The following is an 18,973-nucleotide window of genomic DNA, read 5'->3' on the forward strand; positions in this document are numbered from 1 at the left end:
CATAAGTGTTTTTATTGAAGCATATTTAAAGATATCAAGGTAAATTGCAAAAGTCACGTGCATTTTTAAGGAAAAAAATTTATTTGAAAGCAAAATTCTCTTAGAATGAAAAATATTAAAACAGGACTAAAGGAAGGGACAAAAATGTGAGGAAATGAAAATTGAAATAAAAATCACAAATAAAGGAAATGCTATAAAAAAATCAACAAAAATACAAACATGTGAAGAAAGGCACAATTCAAAAGATTGAACACGAAATATAAAGAAATTTATTACATGAGTATCACATTAAATTTAATTTCAAGTTTATATTCCACTTTTGAAAAACTACGAAAGGTAAAAAGTCCGCTTAAATGCTATACAACCGGGCATAAAATTCCTTAAGAATGCCCTTCCACACCGGTCTGTTCCGTGATGATCACATTCTCTTCAATTTGATAATTTCCCGTAATTCCTTCACTGATGTTTGCAACTTCCATAGACTCAGCATAATCCAACGGAACACCGGGAAGAGTTTCCAAACTGTCAACATGCTCAAGAGAATTGCTCATTAAGAACAATTCAGAAGTTGAGATTTCGTGTATGTTAATGTTCTGCAAAACACTATCGCTTTCTGCACAGTCCTGGAAATATTCTATTGCATCTTTAAGAGACTCTTTACCATCGAAAGAATCATCCGGGTTTTTCGAAGAAGGGGATCCCTGAAGAGCTGCAATATTTTCACACTCATAAAACAAACGCTTAAGCTCAGTAACCAACTTTATACGCAGTGACAATTCAAATGAAGATATTTCATTGAAATTTGCGTTCACAAGGTCGCAATGATCTTCATTAAGGAGCATTGGCTCTGAGTTAACCATTTCGTTACCACAAAGACTTTCACCTTCATAATGAGACCTGTTAGAGAAATTCTTTAGAATCGTTAGAACATTATCAGATTCTTCTTGCAGCATTTGCTTACAATAATGCGTTTTTTGTAACTCTTCGATTAGAGTTCGATTTTCCTGCTCCAAACAGCATAATCTCGTCACCAATACGTTTATAGTATTCGCCTTTTCCAGAAGAATTATTTCCATTCGAGCAGTGTCTTCTTTACTACGATTTCTTTCCATGTCCAAATCATTTTCCAACACGCAGATTTTATCGCTCAATATTCTCACTGTTTTGGATGCATCTTTAACCTCTTTCTTAAGTCCATCAAGATTGGAATTATGCTCACATTTAATGGAAAGTTCTTTTCTTAGTTCGAGATTCAATCGCTCTATATCACGAGACATTTTGTCAATCTCTGCATTTAAAGCCTGCTTTTCAGTATCGTGTCGTTCGCTTAAATTGCGTACTTCCTTTTCTAACGAAATTAACGATTCCTTAGCTGCATCTCTTTCTGCAATAACTTCTGCAGTTTTTTGCTTTTGCTGATCATACTTTTGCGACAGGTGAATATAGTGCCCCCTCGACTTCAAATCACAGCTTTGAATGGAATCATCAAGCAATAGCTCATTAAAACCCTCCACGTTAACTTTCTGTATTTTTTCTGCAATACGTTCGTTCAATGTCTGCTCGTTAGTTCCTTGGTTCTTCTCTAAGCTGACAATTTCTGCTTGCAATAATGAAATTTTTTCATTTACGGAATCTCTTGAAGCGTGTTTTCGATTTCGCTGCAAGCAGCTCTCTGACAAACTTTCGAATCGAGCAGATAACTCAGAAATACGATTTTGCATATTTTCTGCTCGTAATGTTGCTTTTAGATCCTCTACAGTGATAGGTTCCAACTTCTCAATATGTGATGGCTTGATTTCTTTCAAAGATCTGAGTGTTTGAAAGTCAATATTCTTAGCGTTTTCCCTGGCCAAAAGCTCTAAAATATTATTCCTAACTTCCTTGAAATTATTTATTTCTTGTAGGTAATTCTTTCTGTGGGCTTCTTCTAACATATTTTTCTTTCTTTCCATTTTCAAAGCACTGGACAACTCATCAGATATATCCCTTTGTGATTTTAACTCCTGAGTAACTCTTTCCAAGCTTTGATGAAGGGTTATAGTCTGTTTTTTGTGAAACTCTAACTCTTCCTTCAGTTCAGTCTACGGGAAAAAAAATTATTTACATAAGTACTCTGACTATAAATTATTACATTAAACTCATAAATCTAAATACCAGAATATATTTGTGAGAAGGAATTACACAGCGAAAATTGTTTATACAAATTGGAGAGTCGTTTAAATATCATGCAAGTACCTAAAGGGGGAAAGCGGTTTGCGATTTGCATATTTTTGAGAAAAGAGTAGTCTGAGCAATACGTGAGAAATAAAGACCTCCTTGTTTTCAAATTAAATGATCAAATCTGCTATGATCAAAAAATTTACACTTTTGCAAATTTCAAGTTTGGAATTGAATTCCTAAAAGTTTAGCAATAACGGTTGAATCTCTGAAACAAACAATTACCTGACTAGAAAAAAAATTTCAATTTTTAGGGACAATTTGAAATTCTCGGTGCGTTTTCTAAGATATATATTATTGACGGAAAGTTCAAAACTAAGAAGAAACCGGTGAAATCCGTTGCAGATGTAAGTTGTCCTCTCTAATTTTCACTTCATAGAAAATCGTTTAGATCCCATACGCTTCCATAAGTATTGCTAGCTAGTTTGGCAGATATGCCATATTATCAGAAGAGATTGTGAGACCACTAGTAAAAGTATTTCTAGTAGAATTTGGCAGCTATGTGAAACCATAGAAAAAAACTAATACATTGACTCCTAAGCTAAATACGCACCGTTTCATTATTAAATTTTTTTTAATGTCTTTCTCTTCTCTATTCTTAGCTTGCTTAGCTAAAATATTTGAGAATGAAAACAGGAAAAAAACATCCGAAATTAATTTTTCTGAGATGTGGTAAAAATATTCACACAAAAAATAATAATAATAAACATTAGACATTTACACTTATGAAATATTCATAAGGGATCTTGAAAATATGAAGCATAAATTTTAAATTGGATAATTTCGCCCATTTTTAACGAATTTACTGGATTATTCAAATTGTATATCTAATGCAGTTTCTCCTTGAATATGTCATTTATAAAGCAAAGTTTTCTCTTTAATCAAAGCTGAATTTTTAAACAATTTCAGATCTAGCTCACCACTATTCACAATAAAAAGGTTTTTAACGCATATAACGAAAAATGCGTAATAGCATAGCATCAAATTTTAATACTGGACTTATTTTTTGACAAATTAACCCGACTTAACGTTGTTTACCGAATTTATAGCTTACTGGCGCAAAAATGTACCTTTCTATGATAATGACACATGTATTAAAATATAATTTTTCAAAAAATTTTCTCATTTTATTAATTAATTTTTTTACAGCTACAGAGATAAAAATAACAGCTAACCCTATACATCTTTTTGCACCAATTACTGAATAATAAACCACACTAAAGTAACCACTAACCACTATAATAAACCACTATATTTTTTCATGAAGCTATTCATATCTCTACTCATTTTTTGCTTCACAGTTATATTTGGTTTTTCTCTATTCATTTACTTTTTCAAAAAATGACTTTATTTTAACTTTGATCAACATTTAAAAACATTGGGGTCAAATGAAAACTGAAGCAAATTTAGGCACAACAATGGTACAAATTTTGTGTAAGCAAGCAAGCACTGAGGCATTGTTTATAGACCCTCATTTTGTGAATAAACTATTATGTTTTTGAATACTTGTGTAATAGTAGTATTATTCCCATTTTTTCATTTCGGCATGACATCATTACCTGATTATTTAGCAATAATTATGAAAAATAACAATGCTTTAGTTAAAATGTATTATATTTTTAACAGAAGATATTTGCTAAATTTTAAAGGAAAAAAAAGGCGATTTTAATTTAAAAAACAAACGGAAAAATATTAATTGATGAAATTTAGTCCACTGATTTTTTTTACTCGAGACTGATTTCAGTCCCTAGAACTGAAGAGTGACACCTTTGATATAAAACCTATTCTTATATAACCGTTTAGTCTCTGTTCTGGTAAAAACTGAAATGCAAATATTTAAACTTGGATTTTTCATGAATGAAATTGGAACAATGTAAATCATAATTTCAAAACTTGTACTAATAATCTAAGTATAAGAGCAAAATAATTTTAAAAATTAACATATTAATAATTAACATAGTTAAATAACAACATAATTAAATAATTATAAATTTGAATGTAAAATTGTTAACGTTTAAATTTTGAACTGTTAATTATTAGTTCAAGAAATATATAAAATTTTCGTAATAGTTCTTACAATCTTTGTAATGTAGGACCATTCCCACCTTAAATAAATTTTAAGTAGGTGAGGTTAAACGGAATCTAATATAATTTTAAAATCTAATCCAAAATCAAAGTGTAAAATCATTTCAGAAAAGCACGTAATTTCTTTTTCCAGAAAATTTCAGTTAGTTATTCATTTAACTTTTTCATAACCATACACTTACATGATCATATCTATTTTTATTATTCTCTACCCCAAATTCAGGTTTGAATTTCCAAGGAATAACAGGCATGATCCCCATCTTTTGGATAGAATTTCCATGGATGGGCAGGCATGATGCCAAAATATATAAATAAATAAAAATATATGATGACTATGCAAATTTTGTGATGAAAATTATGTTAAAGATAAAGGCAATGCTTTTATTTCAGAGAATGTTCGCTTGTTATCTCTTATTGCGTTTAAACTTAATAATAAAACCATCAATTCCGCACCATCTCTTCATCAGATTGTTCTTTAATGTCTTCCACTATTTCACTTTCAGTAAGCTTAAATAAGCAAAATAAGCTAAAATGAGCTAAAATAAGCAAATAAAATATATGACAACTATCCAAGTTTTGTGTTAAAAACTATTAAAAGTAAAAGCAATGCAAAATTGGTGAGGGAAATTAAGTTAAGGTAAAAACAATGTTTTCTTTTAGAAAATGCTTGCCTGTTATCTTTTATTATATCTAAACTAATTAATAAAGCTATCAACGCACCATTTCTTCATCAGATTGTTCCTTAATGTCATCGACTATCGCACTTTCAGTAGGCTTACACTCAGTTTGTGGAGATTGGAGCTAAAATAAATAAATTAAAATATATGACACCCATGCAAATTTTGTGATGAAAACTATTAAAAGTAAAAGCAATGCAAAATTGGTGAGGGAAATTAAGTTAAGGTAGAAACAATGTTTTCTTTTAGAAAATGCTTGCTTGTTATCTTTTATTATATCTAAACTAATTATAAAAGCTATCAACGCACCATTTCTTCTTCAGATTGTTCCTTAATGTCATCGACTATCGCACTTTCAATAGGCTTACACTCAGTTTGTGGGGATTGGAGCTAAAATAAATAAATTAAAATATATGACACCCATGCAAATTTTGTGATGAAAACTATTAAAAGTAAAAGCAAAGCAAAATTGGTGAGGGAAATTAAGTTAAGGTAGAAACAATGTTTTCTTTTAGAAAATGCTTGCTTATTATCTTTTATTATATCTAAACTAATTATAAAAGCTATCAACGCACCATTTCTTCTTCAGATTGTTCTTTAATATCATCTACTATTACACTTTCAGTAGGCTTACACTCAATAAGTGGGGATGGAAGCTAAAATAAATAAAGTAAAAATATATGAATACTATGCAAATTTTGTGATGAGAACTATTAAAAATAAAAGCAATGCAAAATTGGTGAGGGAAATTAAGTTAAGGTAGAAACAATGTTTTCTTTTAGAAAATGCTTGCTTGTTATCTTTTATTATATCTAAACTAATTATAAAAGCTATCAACGCACCATTTCTTCTTCAGATTGTTCCTTAATGTCATCGACTATCGCACTTTCAGTAGGCTTACACTCAGTTTGTGGGGATTGGAGCTAAAATAAATAAATTAAAATATATGACACCCATGCAAATTTTGTGATGAAAACTATTAAAAGTAAAAGCAATGCAAAATTGGTGAGGGAAATTAAGTTAAGGTAGAAACAATGTTTTCTTTCAGAAAATGCTTGCTTGTTATCTTTTATTATATCTAAACTAATTATAAAAGCTATCAACGCACCATTTCTTCTTCAGATTGTTCTTTAATATCATCTACTATTACACTTTCAGTAGGCTTACACTCAATAAGTGGGGATGGAAGCTAAAATAAATAAAGTAAAAATATATGAATACTATGCAAATTTTGCGATGAGAACTATTAAAAATAAAAGCAATGCAAAATTGGTGAGGGAAATTAAGTTAAGGTAGAAACAATGTTTTCTTTTAGAAAATGCTTGCTTGTTATCTTTTATTTTATCTAAACTAATTATTAAAGCTATCAACGCACCATTTCTTCTTCAGATTGTTCCTTAATGTCATCGACTATCGCACTTTCAATAGGCTTACACTCAGTTTGTGGGGATTGGAGCTAAAATAAATAAATTAAAATATATGACACCCATGCAAATTTTGTGATGAAAACTATTAAAAGTAAAAGCAAAGCAAAATTGGTGAGGGACATTAAGTTAAGGTAGAAACAATGTTTTCTTTTAGAAAATGCTTGCTTATTATCTTTTATTATATCTAAACTAATTATAAAAGCTATCAACGCACCATTTCTTCTTCAGATTGTTCTTTAATATCATCTACTATTACACTTTCAGTAGGCTTACACTCAATAAGTGGGGATGGAAGCTAAAATAAATAAAGTAAAAATATATGAATACTATGCAAATTTTGTGATGAGAACTATTAAAAATAAAAGCAATGCAAAATTGGTGAGGGAAATTAAGTTAAGGTAGAAACAATGTTTTCTTTTAGAAAATGCTTGCTTGTTATCTTTTATTATATCTAAACTAATTATAAAAGCTATCAACGCACCATTTCTTCTTCAGATTGTTCCTTAATGTCATCGACTATCGCACTTTCAGTAGGCTTACACTCAGTTTGTGGGGATTGGAGCTAAAATAAATAAATTAAAATATATGACACCCATGCAAATTTTGTGATGAAAACTATTAAAAGTAAAAGCAATGCAAAATTGGTGAGGGAAATTAAGTTAAGGTAGAAACAATGTTTTCTTTTAGAAAATGCTTGCTTGTTATCTTTTATTATATCTAAACTAATTATAAAAGCTATCAACGCACCATTTCTTCTTCAGATTGTTCTTTAATATCATCTACTATTACACTTTCAGTAGGCTTACACTCAATAAGTGGGGATGGAAGCTAAAATAAATAAAGTAAAAATATATGAATACTATGCAAATTTTGCTATTAAAAATAAAAGCAATGCAAAATTGGTGAGGGAAATTAAGTTAAGGTAGAAACAATGTTTTCTTTTAGAAAATGCTTGCTTGTTATCTTTTATTTTATCTAAACTAATTATTAAAGCTATCAATTACGCACCGTTTCTTCATCAGATTGTTCTTTAATATCATCTACTATTTCACTTTCAGTACGCTTACACTCAATAAGTGTGGATGAAAGCTAAAATAAATAAAGTAAAGATATATGAATACTATGCAAATTTTGCGATGAAAACTATTAAAAGTAAAAGCAATGCAAAATTGGTGAGGGAAATTAAGTTAAGGTAGAAACAATGTTTTCTTTTAGAAAATGCTTGCTTGTTATCTTTTATTTTATCTAAACTAATTAATAAAGCTATCAATTACGCACCGTTTCTTCATCAGATTGTTCTTTAATATCATCTACTATTACACTTTCAGTAGGCTTACACTCAATAAGTGGGGATGGAAGCTAAAATAAATAAAGTAAAAATATATGAATACTATGCAAATTTTGTGATGAAAACTATTAAAAGTAAAAGCAAAGCAAAATTGGTGAGGGAAATTAAGTTAAGGTAGAAACAATGTTTTCTTTTAGAAAATGCTTGCTTGTTATCTTTTATTATATCTAAACTAATTATAAAAGCTATCAACGCACCATTTCTTCTTCAGATTGTTCTTTAATATCATCTACTATTACACTTTCAGTAGGCTTACACTCAATAAGTGGGGATGGAAGTTAAAATAAATAAAGTAAAAATATATGAATACTATGCAAATTTTGCGATGAGAACTATTAAAAATAAAAGCAATGCAAAATTGGTGAGGGAAATTAAGTTAAGGTAGAAACAATGTTTTCTTTTAGAAAATGCTTGCTTGTTATCTTTTATTTTATCTAAACTAATTATTAAAGCTATCAATTACGCACCGTTTCTTCATCAGATTGTCCTTTAATATCATCTACTATTTCACTTTCAGTACGCTTACACTCAATAAGTGTGGATGAAAGCTAAAATAAATAAAGTAAAGATATATGAATACTATGCAAATTTTGCGATGAAAACTATTAAAAGTAAAAGCAATGCAAAATTGGTGAGGGAAATTAAGTTAAGGTAGAAACAATGTTTTCTTTTAGAAAATGCTTGCTTGTTATCTTTTATTTTATCTAAACTAATTAATAAAGCTATCAATTACGCACCGTTTCTTCATCAGATTGTTCTTTAATATCATCTACTATTACACTTTCAGTAGGCTTACACTCAATAAGTGGGGATGGAAGCTAAAATAAATAAAGTAAAAATATATGAATACTATGCAAATTTTGCGATGAGAACTATTAAAAATTAAAGCAATGCAAAATTGGTGAGGGAAATTAAGTTAAGGTAGAAACAATGTTTTCTTTTAGAAAATGCTTGCTTGTTATCTTTTATTTTATCTAAACTAATTATTAAAGCTATCAATTACGCACCGTTTCTTCATCAGATTGTTCTTTAATATCATCTACTATTTCACTTTCAGTACGCTTACACTCAATAAGTGTGGATGGAAGCTAAAATAAATAAAGTAAAGATATATGAATACTATGCAAATTTTGCGATGAAAACTATTAAAAGTAAAAGCAATGCAAAATTGGTGAGGGAAATTAAGTTAAGGTAGAAACAATGTTTTCTTTTAGAAAATGCTTGCTTGTTATCTTTTATTATATCTAAACTAATTAATAAAGATATCAATTACGCACCGTTTCTTCATCAGAATGTTCTTTAATATCATCTACTATTACACTTTCAGGCTTACACTCAATATGTGGTAATGGGAGCTAAAATAAATAAATAAAAAATATATGAAAACCATGCAAATTTTGTGATAAAAACTACCAAAAGTAAAAGCAATGCAAATTTAGTGAGGAAAATTAAGTTTAGGTAGAAACAATGCTTTTCTTTTAGAAAATGCCTGCTTGATGTCTTTTTTTATATCTAAACTATTTAATAAAGCTATCAATTACGTACCATTTCTTCATCAGATTGTTCTTTAATGTCTTCTACTATAGCACTTTCAATAGGCTTACACTCAATAAGTGGGGATGGAAGCTAAAATAAATAAATAAAAAATATATGAATACTATGCAAATTTTGTGATAAAAACTACTAAAAGTAAAATCAATGCAAATTTGGTGAAGAAAATTAAGTTAAGGTAGAAACAATGCCTTTCTTTTAGAAAATAGCTATCAATTACGCACCATTTCTTCATCAGATTGTTCTTTAATGTCATCTGCTATTTCACTTTCAGGTTTACACTCAATATGTGGGAATGGGAGCTAAAATAAATAAATAAAAAACATATGAAAACTATGCAAATTTTGTGATAAAAACTACTAAAAGTAAAAGCAATGCAAATTTGGTGAGGAAAATTAAGTTTAGGTAGAAGCAATGCTTTTCTTTTAGAAAATGCTTGGCTGTTATCTTTTATTATATCTAAACTAATTAATAAAGCTATCAATTACGCACCGTTTCTTCATCAGATTGTTCTTTAATATCATCTACTATTACACTTTCAGTAGGCTTACACTCAATAAGTGGGGATGGAAGCTAAAATAAATAAAGTAAAAATATATGAATACTATGCAAATTTTGTGATGAAAACTATTAAAAGTAAAAGCAAAGCAAAATTGGTGAGGGAAATTAAGTTAAGGTAGAAACAATGTTTTCTTTTAGAAAATGCTTGCTTGTTATCTTTTATTATATCTAAACTAATTATAAAAGCTATCAACGCACCATTTCTTCTTCAGATTGTTCTTTAATATCATCTACTATTACACTTTCAGTAGGCTTACACTCAATAAGTGGGGATGGAAGTTAAAATAAATAAAGTAAAAATATATGAATACTATGCAAATTTTGCGATGAGAACTATTAAAAATAAAAGCAATGCAAAATTGGTGAGGGAAATTAAGTTAAGGTAGAAACAATGTTTTCTTTTAGAAAATGCTTGCTTGTTATCTTTTATTTTATCTAAACTAATTATTAAAGCTATCAATTACGCACCGTTTCTTCATCAGATTGTCCTTTAATATCATCTACTATTTCACTTTCAGTACGCTTACACTCAATAAGTGTGGATGAAAGCTAAAATAAATAAAGTAAAGATATATGAATACTATGCAAATTTTGCGATGAAAACTATTAAAAGTAAAAGCAATGCAAAATTGGTGAGGGAAATTAAGTTAAGGTAGAAACAATGTTTTCTTTTAGAAAATGCTTGCTTGTTATCTTTTATTTTATCTAAACTAATTAATAAAGCTATCAATTACGCACCGTTTCTTCATCAGATTGTTCTTTAATATCATCTACTATTACACTTTCAGTAGGCTTACACTCAATAAGTGGGGATGGAAGCTAAAATAAATAAAGTAAAAATATATGAATACTATGCAAATTTTGCGATGAGAACTATTAAAAATTAAAGCAATGCAAAATTGGTGAGGGAAATTAAGTTAAGGTAGAAACAATGTTTTCTTTTAGAAAATGCTTGCTTGTTATCTTTTATTTTATCTAAACTAATTATTAAAGCTATCAATTACGCACCGTTTCTTCATCAGATTGTTCTTTAATATCATCTACTATTTCACTTTCAGTACGCTTACACTCAATAAGTGTGGATGGAAGCTAAAATAAATAAAGTAAAGATATATGAATACTATGCAAATTTTGCGATGAAAACTATTAAAAGTAAAAGCAATGCAAAATTGGTGAGGGAAATTAAGTTAAGGTAGAAACAATGTTTTCTTTTAGAAAATGCTTGCTTGTTATCTTTTATTATATCTAAACTAATTAATAAAGATATCAATTACGCACCGTTTCTTCATCAGAATGTTCTTTAATATCATCTACTATTACACTTTCAGGCTTACACTCAATATGTGGTAATGGGAGCTAAAATAAATAAATAAAAAATATATGAAAACCATGCAAATTTTGTGATAAAAACTACCAAAAGTAAAAGCAATGCAAATTTAGTGAGGAAAATTAAGTTTAGGTAGAAACAATGCTTTTCTTTTAGAAAATGCCTGCTTGATGTCTTTTTTTATATCTAAACTATTTAATAAAGCTATCAATTACGTACCATTTCTTCATCAGATTGTTCTTTAATGTCTTCTACTATAGCACTTTCAATAGGCTTACACTCAATAAGTGGGGATGGAAGCTAAAATAAATAAATAAAAAATATATGAATACTATGCAAATTTTGTGATAAAAACTACTAAAAGTAAAATCAATGCAAATTTGGTGAAGAAAATTAAGTTAAGGTAGAAACAATGCCTTTCTTTTAGAAAATAGCTATCAATTACGCACCATTTCTTCATCAGATTGTTCTTTAATGTCATCTGCTATTTCACTTTCAGGTTTACACTCAATATGTGGGAATGGGAGCTAAAATAAATAAATAAAAAACATATGAAAACTATGCAAATTTTGTGATAAAAACTACTAAAAGTAAAAGCAATGCAAATTTGGTGAGGAAAATTAAGTTTAGGTAGAAGCAATGCTTTTCTTTTAGAAAATGCTTGGCTGTTATCTTTTATTATATCTAAACTACTTAATAAAGCTATCAATTACGCACCATTTCTTCATTAGATTGTTCTTCAATGTCATCTGCTATTGCACTTTCAGTAGGCTTACACTCAATATGTGGGGATTGGAGCTAAAATGCGAAACAAAATATGTGACTAACATGCAAATCAAGTAATGAAATCTATGAAGATTAAAATAAGCATTTTTTTTCTCTTAGAAAATTCCAGTTTGTTATCTCTTATATCTAAATTTATTATTTCTTCCCTATGATGTTCACAAATGTCTTCCACTATTTTACTGTTAAATTGCCCAATAATAATCATATGAAATAATTGTGTTTAGAAGCTAAAAAAAAATATAAGCAGACAATTTTGGTCATAAAAACTTCGTTGGAGATTAAAATACATAATAATCATTATCAATGTATGAGATGGTGTTATTGTTGTGCGCAAGCTCGAGCTCTTGACCTGCTTTACTCCCTGTTAGAAAGTATACAGCTGCTTACTACAGCTTATTCTGCGAGACAAACTTTCAAAACCGATAATTCTGAGCTCAAATCTGGTGTATTTTATAAAATATTAATGATATTAGGTAATTCTGGTGAATGTGAAGTGAAAATGTGTTTTTGTTATTTATAGATATGGTATTGTTAAAAAAATATACCGTGGTTGTTAGATTTAGAAGGAACTCGCTGATGGATTGTCTGATGATGTAAATTAATCTACAGACAATTATAAATCTTATACTAACCATTTCTTCTGTTTATTAGGAATTTCTCTGACCTTTTCACAGTTAGATTGGCTAACTTTAGAGGCAATAAGTTAGATTTAATTCAATATAAAAGTAAACTACAATATTATGCAAATATATTAATATTTTAGATTCATTAACGTTTCATAATAACTTTTTTTTTGGGGGGGGGGACATCTACAGTATAATTCGAAGGCAAAAATTCTAAGTTTCTTTGTCAGCTGTCAGTAAATTTACTGTAAAATTTTCATCGTTAAACCAAATTTTAATACTTTTGCAATGTTTTTATACAGTATAACTACAAATTTGCAAATAATAGCAATTTTTATGTAATATTTTTCTTTTATACTTACTGCTTTTAAATTGCCTTTAAACAGGATTTGATTATTAAATCAATTATATTTCATTTACTTAAGTCATATTTTTGTTTCAACTTTCTGTAAGTGACAAAGTTCTTCTTGAGTGAAAAGTATTTTTTAATTGATGAAATACGGATTCGATTTTTAATGCAAAATTTAAAGTTATTTTATTCCATGAGGACATTAAAATACATCTCAACTAACATTAAAACAGATTTAAACAAAGCTACTGATATTTAGAAAACGGTATCAATAAACAGGAAAATGTAAAAAAAAAATTACCAATTCAATTAAAATAGAAGCATCTAAATATAAATTTCAGTGTTTTCAAGGTTGCCACAGAAAAAAAATGAATAAAACAGTTACTTTTAGTAGCCTAAAGCATGAAAATAGTTGGCAAAAGCTATGAATAAGAACAAAAACCTAAAGAAGAACAAAAAATTTTCAATGCGGCTAAAATTTTATTAAATGACTTAGTTGTCATATACCATGATCCATTTAGTCAAGTTGTTTTCAAATATAATAATTTTTATATAAATGCTAGTGATCTAGCACTAAATTTTTATATCAAAAAAATTAGCATGTGTACCGATAATAAAACACTTATAATTACTAGAATTCATTCCAAAAAATACTTTCTCTTTAAAAAAAATATATATACTTTTTTTAAAAAAATTTCATGTTCAAAAAATTTAAAGTTATTATTCAAACTCGAAATTCACGCATCTTAATCTCGTATTAAAAATTGGGTTTTTTAAAATCATGCAGAATTCCGTAGCAAAAACAGCTGAAAAGGCGACCATGTGCAAATTGAGCACATTGAAAAGTGATAACTCAAGTTTGCAATACAAAATTTTCAGCATTTTTTATTTTTCAAGAAAAAAGAAATCATTGCGTTCAAAAGTTTCCGCGGGCAGCAGGTTGTCAACCCAATTTATGCTTAAAAATAAAAGTGGAAAAAAAATTGCTAGGAGCGAAAAAAAAATCTCCCAATAGTCTCCTTTTCCTGAAAATACTAGTTGCTTTTTTAGCCTTTTCAGCAAAAAAAAGTCTCCGCAAGCCAAAAATAGTAGCAAATTGTCGCATTTTAGTCGCCTGTGGCAACCGTGTGTTCTATTTATAAAATTATTACCATTCTTAATTTTAAAAAAAAGTCAAATCCGCTGCACAAACCTGTTGTCGTTTCATGATTTCAATCTGACTTTGTAAACCATTCCCATCTTCATAATCGGGAATAGTGAATGACTCATTCAAACTAAGATTGAAAATATCGAGGAATGATGAATCAGACAAAATTTGAGAGTTTGATTGTTCGTGAACTGAATGCACAATGTCAGAAGTATCTATAAATGATGTATCCATTAGAGATGTATCCGTTAAATATGAATCAGAGAAGGAATTTTCATTACAATTAATAAAAGGAATCCATTCTTCCGCAGGAACAGCTTTTCCTAGAAATAAGACATTTTTTTTTAATATTTTGTAATTGGATAAACTTTTTTAAAACTTTGAGCTAATTTAGAAAAAAAAAATGTGTGGTGAATTTTTCTTCAATGCTTATTAGGAATTCATCACTGTTTGTAAGTGTTTTTAACGTCATACATTTTAGCATTTTAAGCTCAGTAAATTCATCGACTGCAGTTATAAAGAATTTTGAAGGGAAAAAAAAAGAATAGTTATCATTTTAACCTCTTAAATTACACCAAAAACTTGATAAAGATAAATAAATTGTGCAGAATAACGTTCGAATCGCACTACGCAAAAAAATGATTTTTAAAATATTTGGGCAACGGGTTGAATTTTATCCTTGTATTAAAGATTGACAGATTTTGATATTTAATAATATGGATTGAAAAAATGTATTTATTATTTAATAGAAGTTAATAATTAGAATTAATTTTTTAATAGAATAATTAATTAATTATTTAACAGAAGTTAATAATTAGAATTAATTTTTTAATAGAATAATTAATTTATTACTTAATAGAAGTTAATAATTAGTATTAATTTTTAATAGAATAGTTAATTTATTATTTAATGGAAGTTATAATTAGTATTAATTATTTAATAGAATAATTAATTTATTATTTAATAGAATTTTCTTACTCCCGGTGTTTTACTTTTATTAATTAAAGAAACATCCACTAACAGTATTTTTTGCACTTTGAATTTTTTTTAATTTAATTATAAATATATAACTATATAATTATGAAAGTATAATAATTGCTAATATTTTTATATTTAATAAACTTTTTTGTTTTACTTTCTGAATTTCTATTTTTTTAATAAAAGCAATGTCTTCGTGTGTAAGGAAAAATACATGTTTATCTAATTTAAGTGAATGCATTCTCCAATTCGTTTTGCAATAATTCGCTTAAAACATATATTTGAGTCTGCTTTGTTGTGATAAAAGCATTGTCCACAAGCAAAAAACAAAAATATATGTAATTTAAATTAAGTGCACGTTGAATAAAAATTCAGATTAAATTACTGTACTGTATAATATCGAAATTTTTTGCTTTTTTTATTTAAAAGAAATAATTCTGGTTAAAGAAACCTAAATTTAACCATTCATTTGTTAATTTTTTCCGTTCACAAATAACGATTTTCTAAAAACGCTGGTTTTTAAAATTATAGTTCTTAGTACATTTGGTTAAAAAAAAACTGAAAAGTAAATTTAACCGAATAAATAATTTTGATGACATGCTCATAAAAATCATGATAATCGGTAAATCGGTAATGTGGTAAAATCATAAAAATCATGATTTTACCACATTTAGCGAATTTTAGCACACAATATATAATTATAATTCATTATTAATCCTGCCAATTTCCTTCATTATTAACCCTACTGTCCTAGTGATCCAATAGATCAAGAAACCAGGAAAATTTTATCATATTTCTGATAAATTTTTTCTCATAGTCTCATTTTTGTTCAGTGTGGATATATTATTTACTCATTATGTTAACTCTTTTTTTGCCTAAGAAATCACAGCTAAAGTACCTTACGCTTATAACTTATATTACAGCTTAATATTTCTTGATAACTACTAACAATAAAATAATTATTCCGCTAATTTTTCGCTTTTAACAAATAACAAAAATTGCCAAAAAGTTTGAAACGAATGTTTGTGAAATCAAAAAGTAGAGTGGGTTCTATCAGTCGTAATTTTAAGATTTTCTTAGGTTCAACTTTAAACCTTAAGATCTTTCTTCATTGGAAAGAATGAAAGTTTAAAGTGGAAAAAAAATAGCAAAAAACTGATTTTACCGCTTCTCCACTTCTGAAGCTCTGCAATAGATCCACTTATGTATTGATTAGTGCTACTGATATATCTCTGAAATTTTTCCCAAATTCTACTCGGCTTCTTTCTGTCATGTTTCACATTCAGGTAAAAATTGTTTTTGATTATTTTTGCCCTAAGAAAAGAAGATGAGATTATTTGACACAGAATATCGATAAAATAATTATACAATCATGACTAATAAAACTATTTTCCTTTTTACTATGAACTATTACTGGACTATTTCCAGGTTTATGATTTCAATAGTTAGTAAAAATTAACTGTCATTGTTACCATACTGAAATCACGTACGTTAGATGAGGAGTAATATTTCACTGAAATTCTATTAGGAAAATAATATAGCAACTACCATATTAAGATTTCAATTAACCCAAACTTTTTAATATTTACAATTACTTAACAAGCTTACTTTTTCGAATGCAATCTTGATTATTGCATTATCATAGGATAGGACCAGCATGGATAGGAAAAATTCCAGTAGATAATCCAGTTTATGATAATTATTTCATAATGTACTAAATATTTTACACACAGGGAATTTTAGGGATTTTCATAGTCATCAAAATAGAAAAACTGCAATATTTTCCAGTTATCGACTTGAAACATATTTGAAATGTTAAGTATTATGTTTACTCAAAATTTTGAAAATTCACTCATAATTAATAAGCATAATTTAATCCCTCAAAGATTAAACTGAACTTTTTAGAACAAAAACAGTTTAGAACTAATTTCTATAAATGAGGTTCTCTTCATCATGCATTAGTAATACTTATTTAAATATTCATGCAAGCAAGCAACAATCCTTACAAAAATTCATTTTGCATTAGGTTATTTTTAGGAAACTTAACCATTTTTAGGGAATTTTCTAAAAGGTACAAAATGAAGAATTTTAATCAAAACAGTAGAAACTGGTAAAATCCTGTAGTCTACAAGAAAATCCAGTAGAGTTGGCAGAAAACTCACTAAATTTTAGGAAATTTTCTAAAATGTACAGAAACGAAGAATTTTAATTAAAGCAGTGGACCAGGAAAAACTGGTAAAAACCTGCAGTCCACTGGAAAATCCAGTAGATTTGGCAGCTATGCATTATTATTATTTTCAATTTTACTTATTTCACAGACAAGAGAAAAAACACGCTTAAGTAATATTTAAATGATTCCAACTTCTGAAAATAAAAGAAAAACCTTTTGCCAAAAAAGAAGATACTTACCGACAACCGAATTCCAGAGACCATTTTATTCTTTTTTCAGATGATGGTCTGATGCAGACGATGATGGCTGTCTGAGAATTTCCTCCTAAACTTTCCTTCAACAATCGAGTAAGAACGCTCTCCCTGTACGGTATACCATCCTTTTGAAAAGAAGAACAATATTTTAATTATTTCTCCCAGTGAACTATCAATTTTTGCGATTTAAACATGTTGATCGCTAAGAAACGGATGATCTTGTGAAGAAATAAACAACCATAAGCGGCTTTAAAAATGAACTGCAAAAATGCAAAGCGAATGAAAAGCTTATCAAGTGCTTGTTGATAATTATATCTTTGGCACGCGTTTCTATAAACATAAATAATGAAAATTCACTACTAATCGAACTAAAAAATTAAGTTGATATTCATTTATTTTGAAACTTTTTTAGTAAAACGCAAAATTAATGGAGTAAAATTTTTTACAAGTGGTAAATTTTGATATTCTTGAGCTGGCCATGAGCAACAGCATTGTTATTTAATAACAATATTAATATATATTAATTAAATAACATTTTACTTAATCAATTTATTCAACAAAAGGAGATGTAAACTCTCTGTTTGGATAAGACGCAAGACTATAGCTTTAAAACTACCAACTTTCATTAAAAAAAACTGCAGCATGCTAGAAATTTCTTGTTAGAAATTGTTGCTTTTCCGTATTCTACCAAAACAGATACTGATGTGAAACAGAACAGACGTGTTTTCGGTAAAAAAAAATTAAGAAAATTGTTTAAATAATATTACCATGTAATGCAATTCTACTTACTCTTTTTTCTGTTAGTAAAAGTATCACTCTAGACAAAACAGATAAAGACATATTGATACATCTCGATTCTCGATGAGTGATAGAATCATTTGAGACACTTGTTAAAACCTAAATTTTAAAAAATAAGTAAATTCACTGATAAAATACAGCTTTTAAATCAATCAATAAATAGACATTTTTGTATAACTTAGGTATATATATATATATATATATACATATATATATATATATATATATATATATATATATATATATATATATATATATATATATATATATATATATATATATATATATATATATATATATATATATATGGAAAAATTACAGAACAATGAAAAAAGGGTAAAAGAAAAATAATAATAATAATAAAATTCTGGAAAAAAAATCTGAAAAAAGGAAAAATAACTAAATTCCGGAAGAAAATCCGAATAAAGGAAGAAAAAAAATCCCGGGAAATAAAAGACAATTTTTGCATCAGTTCACACAATTATATCCGCAAAAAGAAGTGCTTCCTAATATTGTATCAATATAGCCCCAGCAAAATATATCAATACAGTATTGTGAGAAGGACTCAAAAAACAGTTACAACAAATAAAATAGAACACATTAAGTAAAAATATCGCGTAAGAACAGAAAATAAAATGTAAAGAAAAACCAGAATAAAACATAAAATGAAATTTA

General features: G+C 27.8%; 1 protein-coding gene across 50 annotated transcripts in view; it reads right to left on the reverse strand.

The window, feature by feature from the left end:
* Positions 1 to 246: 246 nt before the first annotated feature.
* The window catches only part of LOC107453060 (uncharacterized), a 32,583-nt gene continuing 13,856 nt past the window's right edge, over positions 247 to 18,973 (reverse strand). For 3 of the 50 annotated variants that reach the window (XM_087169364.1, XM_087169345.1, XM_087169346.1), the window contains 30 exons: positions 18,290 to 18,397; positions 17,486 to 17,625; positions 16,242 to 16,390; positions 14,144 to 14,421; positions 11,911 to 11,991; positions 11,643 to 11,720; positions 11,413 to 11,493; positions 11,145 to 11,222; positions 10,875 to 10,955; positions 10,605 to 10,685; positions 10,335 to 10,415; positions 9,798 to 9,878; positions 9,530 to 9,607; positions 9,300 to 9,380; positions 9,032 to 9,109; positions 8,762 to 8,842; positions 8,492 to 8,572; positions 8,222 to 8,302; positions 7,685 to 7,765; positions 7,415 to 7,495; positions 7,154 to 7,234; positions 6,888 to 6,968; positions 6,621 to 6,701; positions 6,355 to 6,435; positions 6,088 to 6,168; positions 5,822 to 5,902; positions 5,555 to 5,635; positions 5,289 to 5,369; positions 5,023 to 5,103; positions 247 to 2,081 (listed from right to left, as the gene is read on the reverse strand). In XM_087169364.1, the coding sequence (XP_087025490.1) occupies positions 381 to 2,081; positions 5,023 to 5,103; positions 5,289 to 5,369; positions 5,555 to 5,635; positions 5,822 to 5,902; positions 6,088 to 6,168; positions 6,355 to 6,435; positions 6,621 to 6,701; positions 6,888 to 6,968; positions 7,154 to 7,234; positions 7,415 to 7,495; positions 7,685 to 7,765; positions 8,222 to 8,302; positions 8,492 to 8,572; positions 8,762 to 8,842; positions 9,032 to 9,109; positions 9,300 to 9,380; positions 9,530 to 9,607; positions 9,798 to 9,878; positions 10,335 to 10,415; positions 10,605 to 10,685; positions 10,875 to 10,955; positions 11,145 to 11,222; positions 11,413 to 11,493; positions 11,643 to 11,720; positions 11,911 to 11,991; positions 14,144 to 14,421; positions 16,242 to 16,390; positions 17,486 to 17,625; positions 18,290 to 18,397 (4,389 nt within the window). In that variant the 3' untranslated portion in view covers positions 247 to 380. Of the gene's footprint in view, positions 2,082 to 5,022; positions 5,104 to 5,288; positions 5,370 to 5,554; positions 5,636 to 5,821; positions 5,903 to 6,087; positions 6,169 to 6,354; positions 6,436 to 6,620; positions 6,702 to 6,887; positions 6,969 to 7,153; positions 7,235 to 7,414; positions 7,496 to 7,684; positions 7,766 to 7,951; positions 8,033 to 8,221; positions 8,303 to 8,491; positions 8,573 to 8,761; positions 8,843 to 9,031; positions 9,110 to 9,299; positions 9,381 to 9,529; positions 9,608 to 9,797; positions 9,879 to 10,064; positions 10,146 to 10,334; positions 10,416 to 10,604; positions 10,686 to 10,874; positions 10,956 to 11,144; positions 11,223 to 11,412; positions 11,494 to 11,642; positions 11,721 to 11,910; positions 11,992 to 14,143; positions 14,422 to 16,241; positions 16,391 to 17,485; positions 17,626 to 18,289; positions 18,398 to 18,973 lie in introns of all 50 variants that reach the window. The other 47 variants (XM_087169365.1, XM_087169363.1, XM_087169361.1 and 44 more) reach the window with 47 other exon arrangements.

This window comes from Parasteatoda tepidariorum, chromosome 8 (genome assembly GCF_982258835.1).
Source record: "Parasteatoda tepidariorum strain Cologne lab strain chromosome 8, Ptep-v5.0, whole genome shotgun sequence".
NCBI classification, from domain to species: Eukaryota; Metazoa; Arthropoda; class Arachnida; order Araneae; family Theridiidae; genus Parasteatoda; species Parasteatoda tepidariorum.